Source organism: Hemiscyllium ocellatum, chromosome 24 (assembly GCF_020745735.1).
Source record: "Hemiscyllium ocellatum isolate sHemOce1 chromosome 24, sHemOce1.pat.X.cur, whole genome shotgun sequence".
NCBI classification, from domain to species: Eukaryota; Metazoa; Chordata; class Chondrichthyes; order Orectolobiformes; family Hemiscylliidae; genus Hemiscyllium; species Hemiscyllium ocellatum.
Genome location: NC_083424.1, coordinates 24,184,002 through 24,208,920, shown reverse-complemented (window position 1 = coordinate 24,208,920; position 24,919 = coordinate 24,184,002). Strand labels below are relative to the sequence as shown.

At 37.8% G+C, this 24,919-nt stretch overlaps 1 protein-coding gene across 1 annotated transcript in view; it reads right to left on the bottom strand.

Moving 5' to 3' along the window:
* The window catches only part of LOC132827102 (AP-1 complex subunit beta-1), a 70,422-nt gene that overhangs the window by 24,145 nt on the left and 21,358 nt on the right, over positions 1-24,919 (bottom strand). Inside the window, exons 6-15 of the mRNA XM_060843583.1 lie at positions 16,128-16,318; positions 15,551-15,772; positions 12,772-12,892; positions 9,960-10,055; positions 9,265-9,380; positions 8,113-8,278; positions 7,663-7,761; positions 2,311-2,570; positions 996-1,203; positions 81-110 (exon numbers count right to left, since the gene is read on the bottom strand). Of these exons, the coding sequence (XP_060699566.1) occupies positions 81-110; positions 996-1,203; positions 2,311-2,570; positions 7,663-7,761; positions 8,113-8,278; positions 9,265-9,380; positions 9,960-10,055; positions 12,772-12,892; positions 15,551-15,772; positions 16,128-16,318 (1,509 nt within the window). The remainder of the gene's footprint in view (positions 1-80; positions 111-995; positions 1,204-2,310; positions 2,571-7,662; positions 7,762-8,112; positions 8,279-9,264; positions 9,381-9,959; positions 10,056-12,771; positions 12,893-15,550; positions 15,773-16,127; positions 16,319-24,919) is intronic.

Sequence of the window (24,919 nt, the reverse complement as noted above, 5' to 3'; positions counted from 1 at the left end):
TCACTGGATCTTTTCTCATTAAAGAAGTGGATGTGTGGTGCAATATTTGGACATATTTATGAAGCAGATATGTAACTTACTGCAGGGCTCCCGCTTAGATCTCCACCAAGCTAAAAGAAAACAAAATAGTTTGGTTGCACAATGCAGATGAAAAGTACATTCTGAATAAAAATGATTAAAAAAAGTGTAGATTTTATTCTACAACATCTAAAATGTTGATTCTCTCCACTAATAAACCCAAATTATTGGAACTAGTGAGATTGGATAATATATTTTCTGTAAAACTATAATTATCCTGCAACTTTAACTTGGAAACAAAAGTCACCAGCCAAAAGGACAGAGGATCATACCCCTTCGGTCTCATCGCCCATCTCCAGACACGAATATGCAAAGACAGAGGCAACGCAAGGACATTCACATGCAAGCAGAAGTAGAGTGAAAAAAAGGAACAGCATAAATTTAAAGAAGAAACACAGCATAATTAGTATACGTACATCAGCTTCAGCTATTAAAAGAATACCAACTAAAAATAAAACATCAAATCAGTATTGCCTCTACAATGTCAAATGTATACTATTTCAGTGCATCTGTTGAATTTCTAAAGCTATGTTAAAGCAATTTGACATTATAGAATTGTTAAAATTCAGACGTCAACATATAACCAATAGTTATCCATTAGTTAATGCAAAACTTGAAGAGGTAAAACATCACTCTAAAGCATTAAATGGAAGTTGATTCATATTAATTATTGTTATTTTTATACTGAAAACTAAAAATTGCTGAAAGGTAAAATTAAGAAAATTAATCTGCTCTTTAGATCCTGAACAATATTACACTCCTGCAATTAGAAGAGGGGCTAAAACATGATTGAACACTACAATCAAATTAAATATGCCATCATAACATTTTAACTTAACTTTGACAGGTACATTGACAATTTCTAAAAAAAACCTTGAAAACCACAGAGTGTTAGACTCCTATTGTTATTTGCCTACCAAACTGTCCAATCCACCACCAAGGAGGTCCATGGCTCCCATCTGAACTGTTGAAGAGGGAATAGGGGGAACATTAACTGGAGGTCCAAGGTCCAGATTCAGTAGATCACCCAAAAGATCTCCCTGGGATGGTATAACAGCTGGTTGTTGCTCAGTGGGCTGTGCAGCAGCCGATGGGGTTACATCTGGACTCTCTGTACTTTCATTCCTGAGACACGACAGGAAATTAGACATAATTTAAGCATGGATAATAAGGATAGACAAGTTATGCTGCAGCCTTCTAGAACTTCAGCTTGGAACACAGTGCACAGTTCTGTCACCACACTACCACAAGAATGTGGAAGCTTTGGAGAGGGTACAGAAAAAAATGCTTAGTGTAGGGGAATTTTAGCTCTGAAGAAAGGTTGGAGAAACTGGGTTTGTTTTCACTGGAACGCAGGCATTTAAGGGGTGACCTGATGGAAGTTTAAAAGATTGTGAATGGCATGAATAGAGTGGAAACCATGAGGCTTTTTCCCAAAGTGGAGGAATCAATTATTAGGAGAGACAGGTTCAAGGTGCAAGAGGTTGGAGGGGTGGACTTTAAAGGAGATGTGAGGGGCAAGCTTTTCACACAAAGGGTGATGATTGCCTGGAATGTGTTACCAGAGGTGGTGGTGAAAGCAGACAACAGCAGCGCTCAAGAAACACCTGAACGAATACATGAACAGGATGGGAATAGAGGGATACAGATACTGCAAGTGAAGAAGTTTTAGCATGGAAGGGCAAAATGTGTCAATGCAGGCTTGGAAGGGCGAAGGGCCTGTTCCTGTGCTGTATTAATCTTTGTTCTTATAAGCTTTCTTAAACACAGTACTGACATTACTGAAAAACTAGTAACTTATATTTCTATAGCTCTTCCCAAATGCCTTGGGTTTGCCTGATGTGAATGAGATACCTTTGCTTAAAATTCTTGCTTATTTGAAGCAGTCTCCAAAAATCTTGGGCTTTTTCAAATAAGCAAGAGATCTCATTTGCATGAGGTAAACTCAATGATGGAAAGGAAATTGGAGTGAAAACATCGCCAATGAACAAATGTTTCAGTTATGCACAATTAGTCCATGGTTTTACAGTTAAGTCATTCATAAGTCACTCATAAGTTAAACAACATTACATATCAAATGGTCTATTTCATAAGACAATGGGCTTTTCTTTCCAATTAGTAGATCCTACTCACTGAAAAGCAGTCATGTAGTCAGCCAGATGGCTGCAAATTTTAATGATCTGTCTGGTTTAAGAAAGCAGAAACAAATATCCTTAGAGAATTTTTACTTACGATCCAGATCGTGGTGGCAATCTCTTGTGCTGAACACCTCTGCTACCTTCCACAAATGCACTGGGTGGCTTATGGTATACAGAAGCCAGTGTTCCTATGTGACAAATTAATTCATCAAGGAGGGTTGGCTCAATAAGATCGGTTTCTTCTGAAATCAAGGGTTTTTCTGCCAAAACAACTTCCTTTGCAGCTACTGGGTCTGTAGAAAGTAGACGCCAGTATATGTAGCCACGGTCTCGCAGATCAGGATTATCAGAGTCCTGCAACATAAAAAAGATTTCACTGGAATAGTATTTATACCTTAGGTACAAATCAGTCATAGCAGAGCAGAATACTTGGTTTTTAATCACTATATCCATTCATTGAAATGTAAATAAAGAACACAATCTGGAAAACATTTTTAACTGCTTAGTTCATGAAGCAAGCATCAGACAGCAAATATTCATTAATTTGAAACAATGTAAAAATAACAATATGATCCTAACAAAAGGACAAAAACTATAATGAAGTACATTATAGCACTTCCATCTTCTACTGGTGTACCTTACATCATCTTTAGCCATTCTTCAATACACCATTTAACAGATGATGCAGAAATATAAGTTGATGTTCAATTATATCCACGGACTTTGATACATCTAATAAGCTGGAGTGAACTAAATATTTAGTATTTCTTCCCATAGATGTCAGGGGGATCATCACTAGTAACAGAGGAAGACTATGCTGTAGTGATGGGACCTAGAAATCCAGAGGCCCAGGCTAATGGTCTGGAAACATGAGTACAAACCTCACCATGTAGCTTGTGGAATTTGAATTTAATCAATAGATGTACAATTAAAAGCTAGTGTCAGTATGACTATGAAACCATTGTTAATTGTTGATGAAAGAGACCAATCTCATTGGTCAATGTTCTTTAAGGAAGAAAATCCACCAATCCTACCAGGTCTGGCCCACGTGACTTCAGACTAATAGGCACGTGACTGTTTCTTTACTGGCCTTACCATTGCCAAAATGTTCCAGATAAATGTTTCATTTAGAAAGTGTTTAAGTTCAAAGATAAATGAAAAAGAATGAAATACAACTGGTGCAACTATTTATAATATGTAAGCTATGAACACATGCTCAGTTGTTTCTAACCAAATTATTTTCATTTAGTAAATATTTCCTCCTCAATAACCAGAGTTTGGCTCATGTATAAGAAATTAGCTATGATAATATACCTTAACTTTCCTTTCAAACTGACTAAGACAACTTGGGTTTAAATGTTACATAATTAAAAACAAACTGCTGGAAAAACCTGAGCAGGTTATACAGCATCTTTGTAGAGAGGAAGAGGTCTCAGGTCAGAAGGTTAGCCATGTAACAGGTTTTATGCGAAGGTGGGCAAGACAAGGACAGACACTGAAGATAACATTTTCTGCTTCGGCACTCTACAGCCTCAGGATCTCAACTTTGAATTTACTAACTTCAAAAACTGACGACTTCTTGTCTACACTTTTTTTTGCATTCTTTACCAATCCCCACCCTTCCTGCCTCCACAACCATGCAACGTTTGCATCTTGTTTTCTTTGCATGTAGTAGCAAGGACCAAAAAACTTCCTTCAAAAACTTAATTTACACTTCTTTCTTTCTCTCTCCACTTAACAACCCCCATGCTTTTGCATCACGCCTCTATAGTGTCTGCTCTCTTGCTCGTCCTCTACCTCTATTTTCCAACAGCTTTCAGTTCTGAAGAAGTAATACCAGACTTGAAAAGTTAACCGTTTCTTTCTGCACAGATGCTGTCAGACCTGTTGAGTTTCTCTAGCATTTCCTGTGCGGTTTCAAATTTCCAGCATCTGCAGCATTTTGCCATAATGACAGAAGGAACAGCTGAGAGAGAAAAGATGATAGGAGATAGCAGATGATAGAAAAGTTAGTCTTTTAGGGTTAATGGGAATGGACAGCTCAATAGATCTTGATCTTAAATGGCATCTGAACATGCCTTACAAGAACACAGGTGTGTCCCAACTTATGAACATTCGTAAGTATTAATGCGATCCCATATAGGGTGTAATTTTAGATATCAAACATATCAACATTTCCTGTGCTGCTTTATATTGTGTTGTGTTCAGACTTGTGAATGGACTCAAGAACCTGTTTCCAACCCAGGGACTGCCTGTAAGCTGTATACTTCTAGTAGGTCACTGGGTAAGTCTGATGTTAGTGGTGGGGAAGCTGTTGGAGAAGGTACTGAGACACAGGATTTATTCACGTTTGGGAGGGAATGGACTTGTTAGTGGCAGGTAGCATGGGTTTGCACGGGGAATATTTTCTGAGGAGATGACAAGAATGACTGATGAGGAAAAGACAGTGATGTTGTCTATCTGGACTTTAGTAAGGCATTTGATAAGGTACCTCATGGCAGGCTGGTACAAAATAGAGTCTCATGGCATCTGTGGCATGCTAGCTAGGTGGATACAGAACGTGCTTAGTCATGGGAGACAAAGTAGTAGTGGAATGGTGCTTTGTGGAATGGAGAATATTGAATTGTGTTTCACAGGGATGAGTGCTGGGACCTTTGTTGTTTGTAATATAAATGATCTGGAGGAACATGTAGGTGGTCTGATTAATAAGTTTATGTGTGACACCAAAATTGGTGGAGTTGCAGATAGTCAGGAGGATTGTCAAAGGATACTGTCGGATGTAGATATATTGTAGGTTTAGGCAGAGAAGTAGCAGATGGAGTTTAATCCAGACAAATGCAAGATGATACATTTTGGAAGATCAAAGTCAGGTGCAAATTATACAATAAATGCCAGAACCCTTAGGAGCACTGATATACGGAGGGAATTGGGCATACAGGTCATCAGATCACTGAAAGTGGCATCACAGGTGGATAAGGTGGTCAAGAAGACAACAGCACAATTGCCTTCACCAGCCAGGGCATGAATATAAATGCTGGTAAGTTATGTTACAGCTGTATAAAACTTTACTTAGGCCACATTTGGAATATTGTGTGCAATTCTGGTTGCCACACTACCAGAAGGACATGAATGCTTTGGAGAGGATGCAGAGAAAGTTTAGCAGGATGTAGCCTGGTCTGGAGGGTTTTAGATCCAAGAGGGATTAGATAAACTCAGATTGCTTTCATGGGAAAGACGGAGGTTGAGGGATTAGCTGATAGAGGCCTTCAAAATTATGAGGGGCATTAGACAGGGTGGTTTGTCAAAGGCTTTTCCCCAGCACAGAAAGGTCAACTATAGTAGGCACAGGCTCAAAGTGAGAGGGGTAAGTTTAGGGGAGAAGTGTGGAGAAAATTCTTCACACAGAATGGTTGGTGCCTGAAATGCACTGCTAGTGGAGATGGTGGAAGCAGGCACACTGACAACATTTAAGGCATATCTTGATAGACATGTGAATAGAAGGTGAACAGAGGAATAGAAACCGCACATGAGCAAAAGGTAGCAGGTCTAAGTAAGACACAGGAATTAGCACGGGCGTGGCAGGCTGAAGGGTCCGTTCCTGCTGTGTATTTGACACCTATTCCATAAGTTATCCATATCTTCAAATCATCCTCATCCATTCAATCAGGTCATGGATATGCAAACAAATTCCTGCATGAAACTTTGTTCAGCATGCTTTTACATTTGAAAATTACTATTGGGTTTTAATCTTGTTTTGTCAGTATTATTACAGACTTATACCACCATGAATCTGCTCTTAAGTCCTGAGTTTCTGAATCTTTCCATGCCACAGTCTAGGGTGCTGGGCATGTTGAAATTCAGGGGCGTTTCATCCATGATCTGAAATTACTTAATGGGTATTATGAGCAATCCTCGTCTTTGGCAGCATCAGTCCACAACATGGCTACATCAAATAGTTGCTCATCTGAAATCTCTGCTGGATCCAGTTATTGATTTGGAGAGCTTAGAGTTTATACGCACTGCATTTCTAGTCACACTAATAATTACAAATTTTAAAAGATTCATCCTGCTAATTATTTCTCAAAATCAAGTCAGTCACTGGTCCGTTTATTAGGTGGTGTTTTTGGTCTTCAGGGCAAATTCCTTTTTCCATTCTTGCATCAGATTTTCACCAACACCATACTGCCTCACTGCAAAACAGCTATTTAACAAGATACCAAATACTATGACTTCCAACTTAGAGGCAGCTTCACATTTCATTCATTTTTCTCGATGGCCCTTTTCTGTTCAGCATTCAACATGCCACGCACAGCTTGCTGTGTGATCATGTCTTAAATTCCTGTGCACCATCTACAACAGGCATTGTAAGTTGGTGCATAAGATCAAGGGAGTTAAACATTCAAGTCTTGGGGACTGAGGGGGGAAATCCAGGCTAGTTACTGAAGACAGCATAGCATTTCATGCTGAAAACAGGGGGTCAACACAGTATGTATGAAAGCACAATTTCTGGCATTGTTTTCACATCTTGACACAAAAGAGACTCATGTTAGCCAACAAACAGGAGGCTGGTGAGAAGTAATTTGAAGAGACTAGACTTGTGGAAATATGTATTGAGAATAATTACAAGAATAAGTGGAACAGCTTTCAAAGGACAACTGAAGACTTGGCCTGGCATGGGAGGGAGAAGAAGCTGATATAAAGTTGGAATGACTTTGGAATTTGATCTGCAAGGACCTGCTGGGAGCATGCCATAAGTTAAAAATCAAACGTATTTTGGTTGAGTTATTAGTTAATATGAAACTACCTTCCTTTATCTGATGTAGTTATGTAAACATTATTGTTAAGTAATGTTTCATCGAGATTTAGTTTCTTTATTGCTGTAAAAGTTGTAAAATATGCAAGCACGAGGGAGACAGTTGACTAATGGTATTATCGCTGGACAATTAATCAGAGATCCAGTTAATGTTCTGGGGATCCAGTTCAAAGGCTGCCATGGCAGATGGTGAATTTTAATTCAATAAGTCTCTGAAATTTTTAAGAATCTAATGATGACCATTAATTCACCGCCGATTGTCAGAAAAGCCTATCTGATTCACTTATGTCATTTAGGGAAGGAAAATGCCATCCTTACCTGGTCTGGCCTACATGTGACTCCAAACCCACAATGTGGTTGACCCTTAACTGCCCTCTAGGCAATTAGGAATGGACAAGAAATACTGTCTATCCAGCAATGCCCTCATCCCATGAATGAAGAAAGAAAACAAAATGTCCTTTGGTCATTTTGGTCAGTCACTGGGAAATCTATTGGTCTCTACAGGGCTTGTAATAGTCCTTTTGAAAAAAGGGATTGACCAAAATAACAAAAAAAATTGTACTGGGTCACAATCTACATCAGGGTTCCAATTTTATAGTCAGGTTTACTAAACAGATGGAAAAACAAACAAACCTGCGTGGCTAAGCTGAGAACTTGCTGCACCAGTTCCTGCGTCTCAGTTGGTTTTTTTAAGAACAGTTTCACAATAGCTGTCAAAAGCTGAAGCTGAACCTATCACAAAAGGACAAAAATGCCATGAGGAATCATGAACTGCATTTCGCTTGGCAAATAATCGAAGATTTATTGATATAATTTTCTAAAAAGATAAAAATGTTACTCCATGTGCAAAAGTACCCTAACAATCAAAATATATATTGGTATCTAACAAACAGATTCTAATATTCATAGTATTAATAAAGTTATATTCTGCTCTTCAGGTATGGCCCAAAGGCAGTGGTGTCTAAAATAATGAGGCATATTAAAACAATTCTGAATATCAGGGCAATCTGTCTATTTACCATTCAGGTCTAAATATTACCCCCTTATTTGGGTATATTGGAAAGTTGAAGATCAACTTCCTACCTGTGTGCTTTCGTCGTGAAATCCTTCCAAGAAGCTCTCTAATAGTTCATCAGCATTGTCAATTCTTTCTGCATATTCACCTACTATCCAGATCATAGCAGCTCGTGCTTCTGGTTCATCAAGCGAGTCAAGATTTTCACAAAGTGTAGCAATAACACTTTCATACCTTGATTTATAAGGCAGAAGACGTTTTATAAAAGTACCCTTATCCATCAAACACTTCAGTTATTTCACTATTTACATTGTATTAAAAGTGATATGAGGAAGTGGAATCAGGGCACAACTTGATTCTGGAATGAAGTGGAGCAAATGTCCTCTACAGAAAGTATGATCCACTCTTACAATTAAGTGGGGTCATTGCTAAGTTTACATTGCAGTTTTGCATTTTTGGAATGGTAACGCACATGCAGCATTTATGCAGCCCAAGATTCACATTGTTTTTATGTTTTAATGTATTCTAATTCACAGAATTATATTTCATATTCAAACAAGGCTGAAGGCACTGAGTCAACCAGTGGTAGTAAACAAAATTACGAGTGAGTGAAAAGTGTACAAAAAATAATGCAACCATGTCATTTTCACATGCATGGCGAGGGCAGTGTCTCTCAATTCTCATTTTTACCACAGACACGCCAAACTTAAGGTATTAAAAAGACTAATCTCAATTGGGCGAAGATTGAGGATGAATAAATTTTAGATAGTCACATCGAATACTTAGCCAGCAATATAATTTTAAATTTATGACTACAATGATCATAGTAAACTTAGATCACTGTTGAAATAGTAGTCACTCAGCTTTTAGATTACTTTTATGAAGCAATTTAAATAGTTAGCAAGCAATTACAACTGCAAAGCTTCAGAAATCAAAATAAAGAGGTCTTTTTTAAAAAATGTAGTCTTCTTTCGAGACTCACTTGCTGAAAAGTTTCAAGTTACTTGGAAATTTCACAATATGGAGTCAGTTTTATTTGTGTGCTTGCTTTCCTGTTCATTTATTTATTTTACATCAAATCTGACGTATGCATTTGGGCAATGGGCAGAAATATGTGGACGTTTAATAAACGTGCACATATTTCTTGAGTTCAGTGAAATGAAAAGAGAAATCCATAAAACAGATACATTCTTGTAAAAAAAAATACAAAGAGAACCTACTTGTTTGGGTATTTGCGGAAGATGTCTTTGATTACTACTATGGCTTCCTGCACAACGTAATTTACCTTTGTTTGAATGAGGTCAAGGAGTGTGCTCACACAGCGCTCTGCTGATTGCTGAAACAAAGCATTTATTAAGTTATTGCTTGCTGCAGTTTTCCTTCAAATGAGAAAAGACAATCAGACATTACTGCTATTGTTTTATATCTTAATGCATGTCAACATTCTCATTCCAACATCTACAGAAATTAATTAAAATTCTTGAATTGGGCTTAAAATGGAATCAAGGGTTCACAGAAATTTTAATTCACTCTTACTGAGGTACTGGCAATGCTGAATTAAAAATAAGTACTTTGTATCATTTCATTAAACTAAGTTAAATTTATCTAAAGCTTTTAATGAAATAATAAATTATCAGAGCACAACTTAACAAACTGAAGTCTTGGCATGGCATCAATTAATATAACTTGTTGGGCCGAAGGGCCTGTTTCCACACTAAGTCTAATCTAATCAAATAAAAAATAACTGCACTGAATCCTTAACATAAAAACAGACTAAAGTAGATCATTATTCCTGGTTAGAGAGCTTGGAAGACAGTAACCATTTCGCATCATGTAATTCAATATTTTCTCAATCAGGAATTCACAAGTCTGATCCGTGATATACTAGCATTAATATTTAGAATTTATTCTTTACCTCAACTTTAATAGCACACCGTCCAATTGCACGCACAGCCTTCCGTACAAAGTCAACATCTACTTCTGTTGCATATTCCTTCAATTCTGCCAACACCTGCAAGTTGGAATAATTAATATGAGCTAATCAAAAACTGCATGCATCATAAATCAATTTATGTTAGAAGGCAATTAAAACAGTTTCAAAAGTGGATCTATCCTCTTATTGGGATCTTCCATAATCAACAAATTTGCAAATGTAATGATAGTCTCAATGTAATTTGGCAACATTTGTAGAAATATAGACACAGCATATAACACACCAATTCTAGTTTGGCCTCCAGATTAAATTTCCGATTAATTTCAAGAGAGCGCCAATTAGCCCAAAAAAGCTGGTTTTAAAAAGCTAAATACTTCACCTGTTTTGAGACCGCTTCATTTTGTCTCAAAGCTGCCCTTCTGACTTCTACAACTTAAGAAACATTTGTGTGCAATTCTGGTCTCCTTCCTATAGGAAAGATGTTGTGAAACTTTGAAAGGGTTCAGAAAAGATTTACAAGGATGTTGCTAGGGTTGGAGGATTTGAGCTATAGGGAGAGGCGGAATAGGCTAGTGCTGTTTTCCCTGGAGCATCGGAGGCTGAGGAGTGACCTTATCGAGGTTTATAAGATCATGAGGGGCATGGATAGGATAAATAGACAAAGTCTTTTCCATGGGGTGGGGGAGTCCAGAACTAGAGAACATTAGTTTAGGGTGAGTGGAGAAAGATATAAAAGAGACTTAAGAGGCAATATTTTCACTCAGAAGGTTTTTTTTTAGATTAGATTACTTACAGTGTGGAAACAGGCCCTTCGGCCCAACAAGTCCACACCGACCCGCCGAAGCGCAACCCACCCATACCCCTACATTATCCCTTACCCCTTACCATTATGGGCAATTTAGAATGGCCAATTCACCTGACCCGCACATCTTTGGACTGTGGGAGGTGGTGTGTGTATGGAATGAGTTGCCAGAGGAAGTGGTGGAGACGAGTACAATTGCAATGTTTAAAAGGCATCTGAATGGGTATATGAATAGGAAGGGTTTGGAGGGATATGGGCCAGGTGCTGGCAGGTGGGATTAGATTGGGTTGGGAAATCTGGTCGGCATGGATGAGTTGGACCGAAGGGTCTGTTTCTGTGCTGTACACTTCTATGACTCTTTTTACTCCTCAAACATATTGTGATAAGCAAATTATCATTAACCTTCTTGACAAGAATCTTAACTGTCAAGTTCATATAAGTTAGAGATCCTAGTGTTTGGTTGAACAAAGATTTTTTTCATGAGAAAGAAACTAGTAAATAATGTATACAATAACTAGGACCTAATTATTACGGGAAGCGATTGAAAAATTATGCTTTGAGACAAATGGAACTGTCAGCTTGCCATTGCTGTTAGCAAAATGAATTCATTCATTAAAGATTATTGAAATGTCCAAAGGAGAACTGATCAGGTTTCCTTTAAAAGGATTTAAGACTGCTGTCTCTAAAGTCCCACTCAATCCAACAAAGCAAACAGTAGTGTGTGTGTGTGTGTGTGTGTGTGTGTGTGTGTGTGTGTGTGTGTGTGTGTGTGTGTGTGTATATATATAGTGCATTGAAAGTGTGAATACATCAGTCACAACAAAATTGACTTCATAAAATAACAGGTAGCCTAGATAGATATCATGTCCTTAATCTAATTTTCTGTGAAATCATTAGATATGGACAAATCTCATCAGAGCAACATAAAAATGAATAATTAATTTGAATGTAGTGAATTTTTGCCCATTTCACTGGATGACTCAACAGCCTTGCAATTGAAATCTATATCAATTAAAGGTCATTTAACTGTATCTGTTGTTATTCGCTGTCAAGTATTTACTGGGAAAATTATTCCAGTGTTCATAACTAACAAAAAGGTACACAAAAAATGAAAATACAATCCCATTTGATGTTGATGAAATGTTTGAAAATAAAAAACTTTGTGGGTAGGGTGGAGCTCATGTTAGAAAACAGTTCAAACATAGTTTTTTTAGCCCAAAGAAATCAGTATTCCAAACACATCCCTTTCTCAACAAGATAAAATCACTGCACATCAATAGAAAATAGATAATAGACAATAGGTGAAGGAGTAGGCCATTTTGCCCTTCGAGCCTGCACCACCATTCAATATGATCATGGCTGATCATCCTTAATCAGTATCCTGCTCCTGCCTTATCTCCATAACCCTTGATTCCACAATCCTTGAGAGCTCCATCCAACTCTTTCTTAAATGAATCCAGAGACTGGGCCTCTACTGCCCCCTGGGGCAGAGCATTCCACACAGCCACCACTCTCTGGGTGAAGAATTTTCTCCTCATCAGCAAGGTTTCCAACAATTGTAAACAAAACATACCAAATCTGAACAACAATCTAGAGTGCAAGCAAAACTCCACCTTCAAGCATTAAAATCAGTTAAGAATGCTTCATAATTCAAGCAATTTGAAAATAAAGCACTGCTAATGTATGACCATGGATTAAAAATCGAGCAATTTTTCAAGGCTGTCCTTCCATAAAAGAACACAGACATAATGCAAAAGAAAAAGACCACAGTTGTCTGAAATCTGAAAATATACATGAATGCTAGAAATTCTCAGGTCTGGCAGCACGCGTGGTGAGACAAACAAAGCCAACTTGTTCAGTTAACAATGTTTCATCTGACCTCATGGCCATCTAGATGGACAAACGTTTCTCTCTCCAAAAATGCTGTCAGACACTAGTACTTTCAATATTTTATGATCAACGTAATTTGGACAGTACATTTCAAGTACTGACCTGTGCAATATTGGCTTGAGAAGCCAAGCGAATCATAATGTCCAGTTTTTCCAGTTTCACATAAATTGGATCATTGTATTTTACAAAGAAAACTTTCATTTCATGCTTAAGAATTTCAGGCCTATTTGAAGAAAAACAAGATTTAGTATAAAAGTTACATTTCACTTTGCTCCTAATTCGTGTAACGTTTCAATTCCAGTTTTCAATAAACAAATGTGTGAAGTATGATTATGCATGGTAATTCATACAGAATGAGTAGATGACAAAGGTATGCCTCACTATGGACAATTATATTTGCACATGTGTCTAAGTGTGAATCAGTTTGCAACAGGACCAGTAAAGAGTGTGGATTTTTCCTAAAGATTCATTGCCATTCATAAAATTTGGTAGCAGTTTCAATATGCTGTTATCTGCTGTAACATCTGGCATACTACTTTATTCCACTTTATCATTCCACCATCTCGAATATAATTTTCAAGAAATTATAGAACAGAAGTAAACCATTTGGCCACTGTACTGCAATTATTCATGCAAATCTTTCAGATGAATATCACTTCATCAGATTGCACATTAACTCAAAGAGCTGATCAAAATATTTATTGTGATGTTCACAAACTATCTTTGAAAGATTAACCAGTCTTTCCCTGTTGAGATGGCAAACTGATATAAATTTTCAATATTTCAGATTACAGAATTTACAATTTTGCAAGGAAAATTCACACTGTCTATGCATTCTTCAATGTAACCACTTGCACAGCATGCACAAGGTAAACCAAGAATGGTCAGAAATTAGTCACATACTCAAATTTCAGCTGGAAAATAAGGATTAAACACTTTAACAGTGAAGAAATAAATCAACTTTAATCTTTTGTTAATATGTGTCTAATTTGTATAATATGCAATTGCAACAGGTTTACAATCTAATTGGGGTAAAGTGCCTTCAAAGAATACTAAAGCATGCTTATTTTATACAAAATTTATTTAAGGTTGAAGAGTAAAATAGGAAATGACATATTCAAGATCTGAAATTGGATGATACTTTACAAAGGAGAATTCAAGATCTTTTTGTTTTGAAATAGTAGGAATAAAGAAGGTGGTTTTGAAAAGGAACATTAACCAGGTACAGTTACAACATTTAAAATACACTTGGATGAGAACATGAATCAGAAAGGTTTAGAACATCACAGGCCAAATGCAGGCACATGGGACTAGTTTAGTTTACGAAACTTAGTCGACATAGACAATTTGGACTGAAGGGTCTGTTTCCATGCTGTATGATTCTATGACTTTATTTACAATATTAGCTGACTGAGGCCAGGAAAAGAATTTGTACAAATGGAGTCATGCAAGAGAAAGTAGGCTCCCGTGAGACAGATGAGCCTGAAAAAAGAATTACACCTATCGCCAGTGATCCTAAAATAATGAATAACTCGGCAGAGTTTTGACTAAATTAGTCATGGGCCAACATTTATTGCACATCCCTATTTTCATAGAGGGCAGTTAAGAGTCAACCACATTGTTTTGGGTCTGGAGTTAAATGTAGGCCAGATCAGGCAGAAAGGCAGTTTCCTTCCCTGAAGGACATGAATGAACCAGATTGGTTTATCTGACAATCGACAATGATTCATTTCATCAATAACTTTTAATTCCAGATGTTATTGACGCAAATCCTACCATCTACTGTGGCAAGATTTAAAATGGGTCCCCACTAAAGATCAGCGATAACACCACTATGCCATTGCCTCCCGTCTGAATGCACTGGATTTAGGAAGCTCAAATAGGGGTAATCATTAGCCCAAGAGGGATTAGAGGTTTTTTTTTAAGAGACATGGACATCAGTAGGCAGCACATTAAGAGAAGTTTGGTTCCCATTTAGAATTTTGAAGAGTAGTGTACAAGGCAACGGATGTCGGTATTAGGAAATTTAACTTTGATATCAGTGATTAGATGGAGCATGAGGTTTCTCTTAAACAAATTTATACACAACTGCACCAGTTTAAAATTTTCCATTCACATGGCAGAAATTTGATTTTGACATGCATAATACAGTAGCAAACAAGTTTACTTGAACTAGCTGGCAAAAATAAATAGAGTTATTAAAATTAAATGTGAATTAATTCCACAGCTTGAGGACTTAATAAATTACTGCAAGTTAACCAACTGTGCATAAGCCCATGCAAAATTCATTTAGTTTTATAAAAGAAAAGACAAATAAGAGTTGCATTCATATGAAATCGTCCATGTGTTTAAGACAACCCAAAGCACTTCAGTGAATTATGAAATTAGTTTATTGCATGGTATTATAGAAAAAACTCAATTGCAGCAAACAGTAGTCAGCAAGGTCCATAACATAGCAATCAAATGAATGACTAGCAAATGTGTCTGTTGGTAATACTTAAGGATTGAATACCAGCTAAAAAGCCAGGATTGTTTCCTGATCATTAAAAACAAATGATCTTGTACATCTATCTGGACATGTAGATAAGCTCCTACACAATAAGTGGCATAGTAAAGCATCTCTTTTTGCACTATAGCTATTGCACAAAATATACACTATTATAATTCACGTTTTAGAATGAAACTTAAAAAGCAGAGCTTTTTGATTCATTTGAAAATATTAACACTTAACACCAAAGAACTAAGTGTTAATCATCTGGTCAAATGGTAATTTTTTAATAAATGTTGATGCTTTAATTGTTTAAAACATGTGTTCCTAGAAACCTTCATGCCTTATAACACAAATGCTCCTTATTTCCAAAACGGAAACAGCAAAATATACCTTTTCTGTACAATGAGATTAATGTTCCGGAGGGCAACATATTGAAGCTCTGGTTCTGCAGACAGCAATGTTACAAGTGGGGGTGCCAGTTTCTTCAGCAAAGTGCCATAGTAATCCAAGTCCTTTGACAACATTTCCATGAATTTCATTAGGACTTTTACAGCCGACAGGACAACAGCTGAGTTAGCATGAGATAAACGTGGCGTCACACGTTCGCAGATGCTATCAGACAAGAGATTCTTGTTAGTCATGTTTAAATTATCACAATTTACACATTTTGTACATATTCTAATACACAAGAATGAAATAATGATATTTCACTTGGGCACTAATTTAACTCAATGGAATAAGAGGCCCAATTACTAGTTGAAAGATGCAGACCGGTGCTTCAACTTCTACTTAGTAAAAAACAAATAAGTTGTACACATTTTCTTCATGCAATTAAAAGGATCAACATTTATAAATACAACTTTTTTAACCAATGCATTATTAAAATTGGAAATATATAAATATTCTAGAAAAAAAGAATAATATATAATTGTCTCAAAGAAAGAAAATATTTTAATGTCAGTTTTACCTTTGAGCCTCCCTGTCATCTTTTGGACTGTAGTTGGCTAAACAATCCAAGATAAATATCTGTCCCCATTCAGTACATTCATTTAAGGCTGTTAAAAGTTTATTGATAGTCTGAGGGTTGAGGTCCAATAAATTGCTATTTGGATGGGACTCTGCAATCTCTGACAGAGCTGCCACAGCATTTGCCACTACCTGCAAATTAAGAGTTCAGGGAATTTAGTTAAAAGAGCACTTTCATGTCAAAGTGACTCAAAAAGAAATTACTCCAAACATGTTGTGGGACTCCAAGTGGCTATTTAGACCCGGTTTATCATTGTCCGTCATCAGTATATGGTTCAAAATTACTTTGACTAGTTCATTATCGTATGTGGAAAGAGATAAATAGAAATATATAAATTGACCAGAAGAAACAGCATAGGCTTGATTTTAACAATTTCTTACAAGGACTGAGGATGTCATCTCAAAATAAAAATCCCTAGAATTTTTCAGTTTTAAAAAGGTTGGATTCTGTCATACCTACAAATAAGAAATATCTTCTGTAAACAGTAGTGAACATTGCCTGTAGATATCACACAAACACTATCACACTGTTAAATGAGCACAATCAATGGCATGAGAAGATTTGATCATAGAATCCATACAGTGTGGAAACAGGCCACTCAGCCCACTGAGTCCACACTCGACCCCACCAAAAGGGAATCCCACCCAGCCCTAAACCTCTACCTTATCCTGTATTTCCCATGGCCAACCCACCCCAGTCTGCACATTCCTGGACACTATAGGCAATTTAGCACAGCCAATCCATCTAATTTGCACATCTTTGGACTGCAGGAGGAAACCGGAGCACCCAGAGGAAACCCATGCAGATATGGGGAGAATGTGTGTTGAGTCTGCACAGTTGCCTGAGGCTGCAATTGACTTGAGTCCCTGGCACTGTGAGGCAGTAGTGCTAATCACTGAGCCACCATGCTGTCCCATTGACTACGTTATAGATACAGACTATTGGACAAGAGTGGAGTTTATTTAAAATCCTAACATATGCTTCTATTACTTGGCACTACTGAAAAGCAGACTGAATGAGACATTAAGTAACACAATCATGTTGACAGTTCAGCTCATCATTTGGTCACTGAATCCTATTTTATAACTTTGAAAGTGTAAATATTGTTGATAAAAGTGCAACTGATTCATTATGTCCGTTTGGGAAGGAAACATGCTGCTCTTAACTGATCTGACCTATAGGTGACTACAGTCCTATTTCAATGTGCTTGACCCTTAATTGCCCTCTGAAGCAGCCTAGCAAGCCATTCAGTTGTGTTAAATCACTGAAACATGGAATGATTAATAAATACCTCCTGGTCAGTAGCACCCAAATCCAAAGATAGAATTAAAAAAATGAAAATGTCAAAAAAGATAAATGCTTCACTCAAATACAACAAACAAGGATCCAAGAACAATATGCTTGGAAAAGCAAAAGTCTTATGTCAGTCGAGCTGAAATACTAGGCTCCAGGGAGGCAATTTTATACAAAAGGTTCATGAGAATAAATGAAAATAAGTTTTGAGATGCAACATTTGCTCATCATCCTACCAGATTTGTCAAGTCAACTTCTATCAGCAGTGATTTAAAAAAAACTTGGTTAAACATCAACATTAATTTCAGCCACAGTTGGAAGAGAAACTATAGCAGCTTTCAATCTGCACACAATGGCATACAAGGAACACATGTTACAGGAGTAATTTAGCCACCAGAACAGAGAAATACACTTTGCTGTTGACAGGTGAACACATAACCCCTCTCCTTGTAATAACTATTTGCTGCTCGAACTTAAATATCCTATACAATTCATGACTTTGCCCTTAATCATGTAAACTCAAGTTTTACTGAAATGTATGCACCCAAATGACACATTAATTCACAGAAATTTTACAATATGAGCATGACATTTCTTATTGGAAAGGCACTAGCTAGTAGGGATGTTGTAGACATAGTAGGAAGTACATATTTTAGGTATTGTGAATCTTCGTAATGAGTGCACTGTAAATTCCAATCCTATTGAGAATTATCAGGTTTCTCTCCCCAGCTTTGACATTTACTTTAAAATGTGTGTACAATTCATTACAACACGACCAATGTAATCCAGGCTACTCACACAAGATCAAAAGACTTGCTCAGATCTTATAGTCTATGTTGCAATATATTACTGCACCACATTGAAACAATTTATTGATTGCTCACCTTAATGGTAACCAGTTTTTGTCTGTGCAAGTGCTGCTTGCTTCAGCAAAATTTGTTCTTTTTTGGCAAGGTTTCTTCCCTTTTTAGTTCATTCCTTCAGTAACAATTAGTAAAATTAATTTTCTCTTCTTCAATCACTCGTCTCATTTGGTTTTTATGCTATCCTCTCAATCTCCTCCAGTATATACCCTTGAACTTGCTCACCAGCTTTGAAAATAGCTGCATTTTGACATGCTGGTAAAAAAAATTAAAACACCTAACCAGGATTAAAATGTAGCCTATCAAAATTACATTTTGATGACCTGCATGTAGAAAATTTTCTGTTTAAAAAACACATTTAATACAGGATAAGACAGCTTCATAAAAAGTCATTCCCCTACCCTAAAGCATTCACACTTGAAAGTAGTAGTAATCTATCCACATTTGACACAGACAAGAACATGGTTTTTCCTCATCCTAATGCATTCAAATTGCAAGAGGTACTGTTCCATCAGTCAAAGGCTTTCAGATTTGCAACTTTACCAAAGAAAATCTTCTGGTAATGAATCCGTGGTGATTTATTTCATTAAAATAATGGTCCACTGATCAATAAAGAAAGCCTAGATAATTAAAAAACTGAATTCACTGCAGGAATCAGTGTTGGATGTTGTTATAACAGTTTTCAGATTAAACTCATGGTGCTATTCAACAGAATTTTTTTTAATGTAATGCAACTTCAGGCCTCCCTTGTCAGTTTCAGTTGGCAGCTTAACAATAAACTTCATAGAATGGTTGAGAGGTCATCTGCACAAACAACTTTGGCAGGATGAGAAGCTCCAAAGTGAGGAGGGGGTGGTGTGTTGTGATAATAAGGTGCAGATGGAATCATGCACATCAATACATCAGCATAGAAACATTTCAAATAGCATTCTTTACGCAAACTTGAATAGCTCAACTATCAATTACATTAAATGCTTGATCACCTTCACCTTGATAGTAATCTACATTTAAATATCCTTTTATGTTCTTCAATTTGGCAATGCATCCTTTTCCATTTGTCAATGTTGGTGGACAATTAAACAACTCACGAGAGGAGACAGCTACATAAATATGCGAGCCTCAAATAGGTGGCAGCTAAGGCCAAGAAGGCTCAGTACAAAAGATAAATCTGAAGCATTTGCAACAATCTTCAGTTAGACGTGCTGAAAGAACAATCCATCGCCGCCTCTTCCAGAAATCTCCTACATTACTACTGTTAATCTGCAGACATTGCAATTCATTCTATATGATGTCAAGAAAAGATGAAGACACAGGAGGGGCAAAGGCTATGGAAGCTGACAGCATTCTGTACATATTACTGAAAATATGCACTTCAGAACTTGCCATGCCCCTAACCAAGTTGTTCCCAATATACTGGCAAATATTTGATATGAAAAACTGCCCACACAGGTCCAATACACAAAAAGCAGGTCAAATGCAATCCAGCCAATTACCACCCCATTAGTACATGTTCGATCTTCAGTAAAGTGATGGGAAGTCATCGAAAGTGCTATCAAGCAGCCCTTGTTCAGCAATAAACTGTTCAATTTGTGTTCCAAGAGGGTATTCAGCTCCTGATCTCACATGGACAAAACAGCTGAAATCCAAAAGTGACTATCCGTGACATCAAGTCCACATTTGACACAGTGTGACATCAAGGAGCCATGGCAAATCTAGAGTCAACGGGAATCAAAGAGAAATCTCTCTCTGCTTGGAGTCATGCCAAGCACAAAGGAAGATTGAGACCAGTTATCTCAGCTCCCAGACATCTCTGCAGTTCAACAGGGATGTACAGGGGTGAGGGGTTTGATCCTAGGACCATCTTCAGCTGCTTCTCTCCATAAGGTCAGAAGTGGTAACGTTCCCAAATTATTGCACAATGTTCAGCAACGTTCTCAATTCCTCAGATACTAATGCAGTCCAAATCTGAATGCAGCAAGACTAGGACAATATCCAATGCAAAAGTAAATTATTGCAGATGTGGAATCTATCCTGAGAACAAAAAGTGCTGGAGATCACAGTGGGTCAGCCATCATCTATGAAGAGAAAGCAAGCTAACGTTGAGTCTAGGTGACACTTCAGAGCTTAAGTGAAGAGTGGAGGGTGTGGGGGTTGCACTGCTCGGGGAGAAGGAATGTTGATAGTTTAGATTAAGTGACCAATATCACTCAATCTGAACTATCAACACCCTTTCTCTGCCAGCAATCCAAGCCCCACCTCCTTCCTCACTCCTTCATAAATGTTGTCCTCTCCACACTTCAGCTGAGCTAGAGTCGTCAGAGTCATCTACACTTGAAACATTAGTTAGCTTTCTCTCCATGGATACTGCCTGACCCACAGATTTCTAGCACTTTTTGTTCTTATGACGATATCCAAGTTTGGAGTGACGTGATATTCGTGCAACACAGGTCCCAGGCAATGACTCTCTCCATCAAGAGAGAATATAACCATCACTTGACATTCAATGGCATTACCATTGCTAAAAGCCTCACTATTAACATCCTGGGGGGATTAATCAGCAACAGAACTGGACTCGCCATGCAAGTGCTGTACCTACAAAAGCAGATCAGAGGCTGGAACTTCTGCAGTAAGTATCACATTTGCCATTTCCTGAAAGCCTGAACCCACCATCCACAAGGTACAAGTCAAGAATGTGATGGAACACTCCCCACTTGCCTGAATAAGTGCTGCACCAATACTCAAGACATTAGACACCACCCAGAGCAAAGTATGCTGCTTGATTGGCACAAATCCACGAACATTCACTCTCTCCACCACCTATACTCCATAGGAGCAGTTTACATCATCCACAATATGGGACTTCAGAAATTCACCCAAGGTTTCATTGACAGCACCTTCCAAATCTACGACCACTACTATCTAGATGGAAAAGGACATCAGATACACAGGAACACCACTACCAGCAATGGCTCACCATCCTGACTTGGTTGATCAGTGTTAGTGAATCGAAGTCCTAGAATCCTTCCCCAACAGTCCAGTGGGTCTACTGACAGCAAATAGACCGAAGTGGTTCACGGCGGCAAAACTCACTACTTTCTCAAGGACAACCAGGGATGCCCACATTCTTGAATGTGTTTTTTTTAAAAACGTTATGTATGGGCAATAAATGCTGGCCAATGACGTGCTCATTATATATCCAAATTTAAAAGATTCGGATTTTACACTTTAATCAAAACGGAACTGGAAGCTCTCACTATATCAAACTGTTGTGCAGCTAATGTTTCTGAACTACTGAAGCAGTTGCCAACAATGTTTGATAGTTTAGATGCATTAGCATACTGTCATCAGACACACATCAAGATAAACTACATCAGCAAATTGAAAGATGCCCTCGAACTCAACTGTCCCCAATGGAACAACAAAAGGAAGTATTGCCTCCATATACAATTCAAGTATTTCAAATGAGCAGAAAGCATTTTATTTGCAATGAATCACCAGCTCACAATGTTATATTACTTAAGGATTCTTGAGGCGTAGAAAGGAGTTGAGGTAGAGTAGCAAGTCCAAGTTTGTAGTAAAATACTTCATTGATAGGTTTAACACAAATAACTAAAATGGCAGTTAGTTATCATAACATCTGAGCACAACACGTGAATCACTAAATTTGTATGCAAACAAAAGATAAGTTACACTTACTACTTAGCATAATCAATTAGAATTTGTAATTTAGAAATAGTATCAGTATGGTCTAAATGTTACTTGCTATTTATCAGCCCAGACCTGAATTGTTGTTCAGATCTAGTTGCATGCAGGCACAGACGACTTCAGTATCTAAGGCATCACAAAAAGAATTAAACATCTGAATCATGAGCAATCATAAAGAACATTCGAGGTGGCACGGTGGCTCACAGCACGAGGGATTTGGGTTCCCTTCAAGCCTCAGGCAACTGTCTGTGTGGAGTTTGCACATTCGCCCCGTATCTGTGTGGGTTTCCACTGGCTACTCTGATTTCCTCCCAGTCAAAGGATGTACAGATTTGGTGGACTGGCTATGCTAAATTGCCCATAGTGTCCAGGGATGAGCAAACTACGTTGATTAGCCATGAGAAGTGCAGGGTTACAGGGACAGGGTGGGCCAGTGAGGGATGTTCTTCAGGGGGGTCACTGAAACGCGATGGGTCGATTCACCTGCTTCCACACGATAAGGATTCTATGAACAACCTGAATGACCTCTATTCCTGAGATGCTGCCTGGCCTGCTGTGCTTTAACCAGCAACACATTTGCAGCTGAATGACCTTATGCTGAGTTAAGATCATTGATGAAACAGCTGTCAAGATGGCTTCAAACAGTATAAGGAGAAACCCCTTGTGCTGAATTGATTGGCAAAGGGGGGGAAAAAAAGACCTATACCAGATCTTATCCTTATGTTATGGGTTAGACTGGTTGAAGACTGTGAAGTGATGTGAAGACAACCAAGATGGCACTTCCGGTCGATGGTAGTTACAAATACTTCATACTTATCTTTTTCAAGAAAGTTCACAGCTCTGCCATCAATGAGGCTGGAAATATTTATGAAACCTCCTCTTCCAGTTACATAATTTAATTGTTCAACAATTGTCCATGTATGGCATAACTGCAAAGCTTTGCAGTTTTCAGGCTCTGACTGTTTTCAGGTTGCTTAGCTCAATCAATCATTGTTTCTCAAAGTTCTTAACATGCAAGTAGGCCTATGATAGTTTAATTAAATTGGCACTTCAGTTTTAGTAGGCTTGGTGCTGCTCCTGACTTGCATCCCTTCCATTTTTCGCTGAAGTAGAGTTGGTTCCCTGATTTGATGGCAATGGAAAAGTGAATGATATGTCAGATCATGAGTGGAACAGAATTCAATTGCTGATTGTCTCACATTCATGGATTTATGCTTTCAGGTATAAGATCAATTCTGAATCTATCCGCTTTAGCACGATAGATTTAGTAGTACAAAAGGATCACTTGGCTCAGTTTGCTAGATGGCTAGCATTTGGATAAAACTAATGCCAGTAAAAATCTGGCCAAGGTGACCAAGTCTGCTTCCACATCCAACTCATTACCTTAAAAAAAACTTTGCCATGGTTCAGCATGTAATTGTCAAGGAATACCTTTGTAGCAATAACTCATGATAAGGATTGTTGCACAACATAAAATAGAATGTCCTAAGTGTGAAAACAGGATTCTGCCTTACTAAAGACCATGTGGCTTTTGTTCCTACATATCCTGTCATAGATCAATGAAGTCATAACAGGCAGTTTGTAGAGAATGAGGCAAAACAAGATTTCCCTACGTTGGTTCTTTAATAGCTTTGTCCTAAGTGCTGCGCTATCAAGCCACTCCTGGGAATGGACACTGAAGGCCTATTCAAGGCACATTACTTTGCCATTGTTACCCTGAGTACTGCTTCCAATCTGTTTTCAGATAACAGATTAATTCTGGTTACCAGTCGAGAGAGGGTAGCTCACAATAGGTCTGATGCTATGAAATATCATGAGGTCTGAAGTCCAGATCCACCCCCTCCTAGCTATAAATAAGACAGTCTGGATAGTGACTGAATATAATAGCGGATAGTGACTGAATATAATAGCAGAAAGTGACGACTGCAGATGCTGGAGCTCAGAGTCATGAGTGTAGTGCTGGAAAAGTTTAGGTCAGGCAGCATCCAAGGAGCTGATTCCTGAAAGGCTTACGTACAAAACGTCAGTTCTCCTGTTCCTCGGATGCTGCCTGTCCTACTGTGCTTTTCCAGCACTGAATGTAATAGTCATAGAATCACACCTATTGTCAGCTGTTGCATTACTAGTTTATGGAACAACTCTCCCAATTTTGGCAAAGACCGAGAGTTAACTGAGTCAATTTTACAAAATCTGTTCATCTGGGTGCACCTTTCTCTTATTTGGTGTCAAGATCAATAAAAAGTGGTCAGTTAGGTTTTATTCTTATATATTTTTCATATGGCTTTCTTTGGCCACTTCAGAGGGCAATCAAGTCAGCCACACTGCCGTAGGTAAGAGTCACATGTAGGTTAAACCAGGTAAGGACAGACTTCCTTTCACAGTGAGCAACAGTAAAGCTGTCTCATAGCTTTAATGGTCCCTATTACATAACAGCTCTGCATCCCAAATGTATTTAATTAATTGAATTTGAATTCCCCAATTGTCATTTGGTTAAATTTTCTGGATAATTGTACTAAAATTATCTTGGCAATTTTGATGTTCACAGCCTAGCAATTGCATTTTGAACATTTATTTTCCACCTTCTCATAGGACAAGTTGCATACTATCTTAGACTGCCTCATCACTTAATTCTGTAGCAGCACCTTGTGGTAGGTAGCAAAAACAAACCCTATTTAGTACTGGAATTCTCTTTATAAGCTCCTTTATGCCAAGTTAGATGGCATTACAAGATAAAATAGGCTGCTCCACTCCAGTGCGGAGTGTAGGGAAGCAACATTTCCTTAGAGAGCAAATGGTAAGAGAACAAAATCCACATGCATCCATAGATCCAATCCATAAAACAAAGATTTGTCATATGCAGTTGTTCTCTTT